The 8836-nt window shown below is 34.2% G+C and overlaps 1 protein-coding gene across 1 annotated transcript in view; it reads right to left on the bottom strand.

The window, feature by feature from the left end:
• Nucleotides 1-303: 303 nt before the first annotated feature.
• Runxa (Runt related A) overlaps nucleotides 304-8836 on the bottom strand; it is a 30803-nt gene continuing 22270 nt past the window's right edge. The window contains exons 3-5 of the mRNA XM_064217483.1: nucleotides 6259-6375; nucleotides 2589-2771; nucleotides 304-1756 (exon numbers count right to left, since the gene is read on the bottom strand). Of these exons, the coding sequence (XP_064073553.1) occupies nucleotides 1134-1756; nucleotides 2589-2771; nucleotides 6259-6375 (923 nt within the window). The 3' untranslated portion in view covers nucleotides 304-1133. The remainder of the gene's footprint in view (nucleotides 1757-2588; nucleotides 2772-6258; nucleotides 6376-8836) is intronic.

Raw genomic sequence — 8836 nt, 5'->3', positions numbered from 1 at the left:
TTATTTATACAAAATGAATACCGCTACTTGCAGTGAACATAACGTAACAACAAGCTGTTTCACAAATTAATTGCTACGCAAGATTTACAATTTTAAAAACAACTTTACAAAACATAATAAAGTCACTATAATTTTAGTACAATTTTATTATTGAAATTAATTAACAAAATTATTTATGTATTTAATTATTTAAATATATTGAAATAAACATGTAAAGTGTAAACTTGTTTACTTTTGGCTGATATTCGCTTTTTAAAACAACGAAAAATGTGTCACAACCATCAATTTTTCTGCTTAAAAATTCCAAAATCTTTTTTCCTAACCGTACATTAATGTTGCCATTTAAAAAATAAAATACATATCTTGTTGCAATTGAAAACAATTCAATTATTTTATTATATCCAAGAACGTATAGCTTAAACATAACGTAGCCAATTTTAAGATTAATAAAATAGTAAAAAATATAAATCTGAAACAATTAAAACCTGCTTTTTAAATAGAATCCTATGTTATTTTGATTATCTACAATGGACAGACTTCACATAATCAACAGATAATGTTCTTATACCTAATATTGTATACATCTACTCAACTTTTAATTGCACAACTATTGCACTTTACAAGATGCATTTACAACAAATTATTCACATTTTTATGTACAATCATTTTTATATTTGAAATTAAACATTAAAAAGCGAAAAATATCGTGTTAGCGTTAGTTGATAACCATGAGCAAATTTCTATTACGAATCGTTTGTAAATATGAAACTGCATATTCATATGATTCGCGGAAAGCAAAATGACTTTCTCCGTCGAAGTCATTCACATTATTTGACATCTCGTATCATTGGAGGACGGGAGCGTTTTATGTTGTATGATCGACATCGCCGAATCAATTTTTTTTTAAGCAATTTCCTATTTTTCCTTAAATAAATCCCAATAATTACAATACCTATTTCGTTGCAATAGATTAAATTATTCTAACAAATTCATATCTGTGACCATTTTGTTAAAATATACATATTTTTTTGTGTTGCCTACTATTTTCTTAGACTAGAACTCGAGGTCTTGATGTAATGAGCGTGTAAACGACACAAATTGTTTTCGGAGTACAACCTTTTTTTGTTAGAACCCTAATACGGTCGCCACACGGTGTTACTGTCTGGTTGTGGATTACCTCGTTGGCCGAGGCTATTAACCCTACCATCTTCCCCTCTCGCTGCCGCTGCGGCACACGAGTTCCCACCTCCTAATAACAAGTCCCCTTGTCCGTGACTCCCGTGCTGTCTGTGATTGTTAGTCGTTGACGATATTTGATCCATCATCGTCTGCAACTCGTTATGGTGATTCTGCGTCGAATGAATTGAATTCGAATGCAACGGATGAAAATTATGCGTTTGGTTAGCCGCCGTGTACAATTGACTATACAACAAACTTGCCGGCAGAACGGGATACAGGGAGTTGTTACAGTTACTGCTGCCGTATGACGCGTTCTGAGATCCCATTAGAGAAGGGAAGTTGGAACTGTTTGAATGATTATGTCCTATATTTGTATTCGAGTTAGAAGTGAGTAAGTCATCTTGAACCGGTGATTCTGGCTGAGAACTGTTGTCGCTTAGCGACCGAGGTCCCGTTGATAAACTGTAGTCAGTGTTGTTGTTGTAGCGTGGGAGGAGGCTGCCGTGATGGGACGGCGAGGACCCGACGAGACCCGACAGCTGCTGGTCCAGATCTACTCCCGTCGTATCCGGCAGAACTGCATAAATAAAGACAAACGTTTCTAATTCAGATGCAATATATTCATTTGAGATAGGACATAATGTTTACATTGTTTTAATATGGTTATATTTTTCGTGATGTGCGCGGGCACGCATCGGCAATAAATTCATCGGCTGGATCGGACGTGTCCGAGCTGCTGTAAATTATAATGAGAGCCGGTTTAATGTCCGCTGCGTCGGCGGGCAGGCGCGTCCACAACGTTGCACGTACAGTTTCAAGGAGGATGTCAGTCGTAAACCATGTTGGTACATTTAATTTCACCATTCTGGTTTGATGGTTTGTGTCCTATAATATACTAAAAAATAAGCTTCCGATAATGAAGCGGTCAAGTCTATACAGTACAGTACAGTTAGTTTTATTGACAAATTTTGCGATACATTTAATAATAATACTTCTTCTATATAATATTCATTAGAACTATTATTTAATAAAAAAAAATATAGATGTCCTAAATAATGGTTATTATGAAAGTAGTTTATTAGCAAGATTATAAACTGATATTCGGTTTATCTCGCTGTAATAACGAAAGTCAGTCGTGTAATAATAAAACCATTTATGAAAATAATCCGATAGATACAAAATGAGGTCTCCATGATAACTTAAAATGAGGCCGCCGGATTAAACTAGTGTTCTTTATTATTTAACCGTTTTATAAAACAATACAGACATTTTTGACACATTTTATAAATAACTTTATTGTATAATTTTTTTCTAACGTTTCATATGGAGATTAAATCAATTTAGTTGAACTTCATATTTCAAACTAAACACGTAGGTTGTGTCGCAAGAACATGAAAATGATAATTTACCTGTATTATTCGTAAAGTCTTGCGTAGGCGTCTGGTCCGGAACGGTGCCAGCGAATCCGAGAGCTGGTGGGTTAAACTGCGTAGCGGCTGGTGCGGCGCAAGATGGTAAATATGCGGGGTATGCGCCTGCGCCTCCATATCCCCAGTGTGAGTTACTCGAACTAAGACCAAACTGGCTCATATCTGTAAAAAAAAATATCATTAGGTCTCATCAAAGATAATTTATTGGAAAACCTCAAAAAGAGATAAAATCTTTCGTAAAAGGTTTTCGAGTTTGACTCATTATTATTGTCAAAGAATTTCCTTTTTAAAAACATTCGCTCATACATTACAAAAGACACAAATTTACCGTTCTCATCTTTCAAAAAACTTGACCGGTCAGCAAAAAATACAAATGCTAAATTTATACCGTGCATCGAATAGAAACGAAAATAATACGGGCACCACTTAAAAAGATATCGAGAGTGGACAAAACGCACGCTACAGCAAGGCAGCTCGCACGTTGCATCCACTTTATTTTTTCCGAAGTATTACAGGCTTTTATTTTTCGGTATCACGGTTCCGTTTTTGGCCGACGATCGGCGGACTCGGTTTTTATACGATACGCGCTCGCCGCGTCGATTTGTGAATGTTTTTTTCCAGTTTTGACTCGCTCGAGTTGTTTTGGGCCGGTCGTGGATTTTAGCGGACTCGATGCACGCTTGTTCGATTGGGTTCGCAGTCAGCTTTCATCTGGATTTTTTTTCGGCGACTGATTGAATCCGCGCTTTAGTGAACGTAGTTTAGCGTATCGCTGCGCGGTTTGGTGACCCATTCACTTTTGAGCTATTACGCGTTATAAGGTTTAAGTGCGGTTTCCGATTGAGATTCTATCATGCTATAAATGGAAAAACTTTTTTACGTTTTTGTCTTTAGTTTTGGAATCGTAGTTAAAATACCAACTAGGGACTTTTGTATGAATAAACAAGCAACTTTTTTATAGTAACTGGAGACTAAAGATAAAGTTTCTAACTTCGACGTAATTTTTAATATACTCTTTGTGAATATTCTCTGGTATAATATATATATATATATATACTGCAACCTATTGTACGTCCAACATGGGTTTTTTGCGATGTAATTTAACGTCCACCTGCTTACAACGTCCGGTATACGGACGCAAAAAGGGAGACAGCGTCTATTACCTCAGCCTTTGTCTCCTCGTTACAGAAATATGGAAATTGCAAAAAAAAAGTCATTTCAGTTCCAATTTGACTATACTAAATGTTTCCGTAGCTCCGCTGCAAAAAACTGCCAAACTGAGCGGCGCCACCAGCTTAATTTGTAACTTACACATCAAGCCGTATTGTGCGTGCATTTATGACAGAGATGCGATGCGACGTTGCCGCCTTTTCTTTTATATTAAAATTTACAACAATTCGTCTTTTGAGTATTCGTATTAGTGCAGTATATGCATGTCACTACGCTCAGTATATGTTTCGGCGTCCAACCGTATATAGATTCAAAAAATGGGATGGATGGGAAAGTAAGCACATTTTTTTTATTATTACGTTAGTCGGTCCAAATATAGTATGGTACAACATATAGTAGTATGTTAGGTAGTATCGAGTTGTACTGGTATAATCAATATTTTATTTTGTAAATAAGTAGGTGTACTACCACTTACTTTTGATTACTACATTAATAATAAATGTAATCTATATTATAAAGAGACAAACTTTGTTTGTTTGAACCCGCGAATCTAAGGAACTACTAATCTGATTTGATAATTTATTTGTGCATAAGATGGCAGAAGAGAATATTTATTTTTATACAATGATCTCATTTCAGTTAGTGGTATTGTTCTTAATCTAACTAACATTATTAAGAGAGAGACCGAACTATGTATGTGAGTTTGTTATGACTATTTTAAGTACTACTAATGTACATAATTATATAGGTAACTGCGACCTTTTGTTCTTGTGATAACTACACGAACCGTGCCGCGTAGGTACTGTAGGTATATGGATGCCTAATATTGTACAATCATTATCTACAAAATCAGGTGTCCGTACATATATTTTTTATAAAGATTTTAGGCTACTCGAAATGTCTGGTACATATTATCCATTATAAAGCGTACTATTTATGTGTAGTTGATTCTTCCCAAAAATATTATTTAAGTAAGTAGTTTAATCCTTAAACTACTTACTTAAATAACTATGATTATTTTTTTTATAAAACTGCATAGACGTTTAATTGACATTAACGATTTATACCTATTGCATAAAATTGGACGTCCGTATACATTTCTAAAGCTGATAGGGTCAATCCGCTCGTAAGGGATGTTATCTAATGAAAAGACTGAAACTTCCAAATATATCCTCATGTTAACAATTTCTAATTTTAATATTAAATACCTAAGTATTGGACAAAAATATACGGACGACAAATTAACATTTCCCATTCGCATTGTACAAAATTGGGCATCCGTATTTTATAAATTTTTCAGGTACTGAGTACAAAATGAACTATGAATGAAACATTACGCTAAAAATTACTAATATTTACAATTATTATTCTAAATAGGGTTAATTTTTGTTTTAGAAAATAATAAATAAACATTATATACGGTAGTCAGTTGAGCAAAATAAAATTAATATTAGTTAACATTGGACGTCCGTATATAAATTTGTAAAATTCATTGATGAATCTCACTTATACAAAAATGGTTTGATTTGATTGCCGTTTAAAAAATATATATTTAAGAACGTCGAATGAACATAAACCATTCACATTGTAAAAGATCAGACGTCCTTATATTCTATGAATGTACGGGTGTTTAATATCAATTATTATTAACTTACTGGCCCAAATAAGCAAAAACACATTCCATTTTTATCATAATATTATAAAAATATAATTTGTTCTAACTATCCATATTTATGATATGTCATTGTTGCTTAAACCCACTGGTGTGGGTCTCGATATTCCTCCATATAAATGGATATTGTTATGAAAGTTAATGTCCTGTTTTGTGTCAAATATTATGCTATAATTATGTTGAATAAATAACTGTTGATCTCGTTACTCTGATTAATTTTTATTTTTGGGAACTGTCTCATAGTAGGCTCAATTTAGAGGTTAATACTAGGTTATACACCTGTGCGAACTCAAGTACGTACATATAGTATAGTACGACGTACTATTATTATTTTATTTAACCTATTCTCAGTAAGACTGGCAACGTCGCATTTCAAAGGAAGTAGAATGGTGTGAAAAGTAAATGTGATTTAATTAGTATACACGGGAAGTCTGATGAGAAGGAACCTGGCGGGGAGTGTAAAGTGAAAGCGATGTGCAAACCCAGTATTCGTTGTAACAACTCGCTTAAAGCAACTAGAAGTGATGGACGTCACAATGATTTGAAGTAAATGGAAGTTACATTTGAAGCGGGATGTATATATATAAGCTATTTACTGTTTTGTTACAACACTTTATCATATTATTACTAGACTACCGTCGATCTGCTTTTGAGCTAATTATCATTTTGAGCTAATTATTATTGTTGTAAACCTACCTATATTCTGACTAATATTGAAATATATACAACCTATATTCGTTAAATTAACACAATTATCAGAGTTCTACGATAGAAGACACTGTAAAGTATAGCATTTATGATACTTACTTTGACATGTTGTGATAGGTGGCATCCGGAATCCTCCAAGCGGGTCAGGCGGGAAGGGGAATGGTCTCTGCCCAAACGCGAAGTGGAACTGCTGTTGCTGCCCTAGCAAAGACAACACTACATCAGTACGATACCGGCTGTTCTAGGTACCAAGTATTGAGAATATTATTTATATATACGTGATAATAACTATTTGATTCTAATTAAATATAATAGAGTAGAAGATTGATTAACAATAAACTCCTTGGTCTTTTACTGGCAAATAGAGTCGTTAGATAATTTAATTCATTACACACCTATATGCTAAATAAGTGTATCTATTTATTTAATAATAATGCTTCAAATTTTTTAAATGATATTAATTAATAAAACTAAACCTAAAAAAATATGCTTTTAAAGCAAGTAAAAAAAAAAACAATTATATAATAGAATAAAATGTGACATCCCTGAAAATAACATCGAATTTGTAGACAGTCAAGCAGAAACTAAATACAATTATATTCTATTTAGTTTTTGTTTGATAAAAGTTAAGTAACGTTCTGTATATATGCCACTGCTGGGCTTAAACCTCGTTTCCTTTTAAGGAGAAGGCTGGGTGTTTATTCCACCTCTCACATGTGACACATGCAGGCTTCCTACCGGTGTTTTCTTTCAACTTGAATTACACGTGAAAATTGCATAGTGGTGCTTGACTGAGTTTAAACACCTCAATAATCGGTTAAGATGCATGCGTTCTAACCACTGGGCGATCTCGGCTCTTGACTGAAAATATCTGCTTGACCTGATTGACTGAATATAATATATTTTTGCACTGAAACCGATGCTGTTGTGGAATAGATCGACGACATGTGACGACCTCCGTGGTCGAGTAGTGTGTACACCGGTTCGGTTTTCATGGGTACGCCACTCCGCGGTCTCGGGTTCAATTCCCGGCCGAGTCGATGTAGAAAAAGTTCATTAGTTTTCTATGTTGTCTTGGGTCTGGGTGTTTGTGGTACCGTCGTTACTTCTGATTTTCCATAACACAAGTGCTTTAGCTACTTACATTGGGGTCAGAGTAATGTATGTGATGTTGTCCAATATTTATTTATTTATTTATTTTAATAGATAACAGATCTTTTTGCGTATTTGTAATTTAAAATACCCTTAATCGTGTAGTGTACTATTTCTATTCATATTCAATATATGTACATAATTAGACTGACAATAAAAAATACCCGCTAAGTTTCTTTCGCCGGTTCTTCTCAGGTCAGGGTGTTTCCTTTGCCGAACCGGTGGTAAAGTTTAATTTGACTATCAATAAGTAAGTATAATGCTTCTATATTGAATAAAGGAATTTGAGTTTGAGTTTGAGTTACTGTTATTAGGTAGCTTGACATCAATTTGATAAACTATAATAAACCTACCTACAACCCAATACAATTACATTTTCATTTATATAAATAAAATGATTCACCTGATGGTAAGTGATTACGATCGCCATAGACATGGCGCCGATAGAAATATTAACCATTCCTTACATCAACACCAATGGACCCAATCTTGATGTCCCTTGTCTCTGTATACACTCACTCACTCTTCAAAACGGTACACAAAGTATTGATGTTTGGTGGTAAAATATGTGTCAACTGGGTGGTACCAGACGGGCCAGAAACTCTACCAATAATAAATTAATTAAATACTAGTAGATATAAAGTAGTGTACCAGCGAAGCGCTGTTTTTTGATGAAGTTACATTATACAGAAAGCACTTTGATCGGTTGCTTCACTAATAAACACACTTTATTTTGCATTTATAATATGAACAGGGATTTGTACCTGTTAATACTGTAAGGTAGAAGAGCGATGTTATATATTCAATTAACACTCAACACTCGAACCCTCCTGTTTATCAACCGACACTCCACAATTCATTGACACTTGTGTTATGTTCCCCGTCTCGCGTCCTCGTGTGAGGACGACTATTAATACTCTCGTAGGAATATTGTCCCGGAGGCTTTTTTTAATTTTTGCTCATTCATACACTATAGAAATATATTCTATGTGGTAAAAGACATTCACTCAATGAATGTAATAAATCTGAATTTCACAACAACATTCTTAAAAAAAAAACTAGAATACGGATCGTGAAAGACATAGACAGACAAACATATATATGCGTTTGTGTACAACCTTATTATTAACGAAATTAGTCACACGATTGCAAACGTTAAATATTTAAACTGTGAACTCGAATTCAACCTTGAAGCTATACCCTTAAAGCGCAAAGAAGTAATTGAATGGAGGTTCCATTAAATGGCCATAAAGTAAAAACAAACCAAGTCCCCAAACGTGCCTCGCATGCCATACCGAGTTTGTTCCTGATTCAGTATTTCCGAATTGCGTTACAAACCAATCGTCAACCCTAATCAACGCACATGTACTGACAAACGTAGATGACTAGCAATTACAATTTAAACTTACTTACTCTAACAGTAATATTTACTAAAGGATTATTTTAGGGACAAAAAGATAGGCTTTTTGTTTTATTTAATATTAAGGAATTGGGGGGGGGGCGTGACAGTTATTAGTTTATAACT

Source organism: Vanessa tameamea, chromosome 17 (genome assembly GCF_037043105.1).
Source record: "Vanessa tameamea isolate UH-Manoa-2023 chromosome 17, ilVanTame1 primary haplotype, whole genome shotgun sequence".
NCBI classification, from domain to species: Eukaryota; Metazoa; Arthropoda; class Insecta; order Lepidoptera; family Nymphalidae; genus Vanessa; species Vanessa tameamea.
The sequence above is the reverse complement of the archived record's forward strand: the minus strand, read 5'-3'. Positions and strand labels throughout refer to the sequence as shown.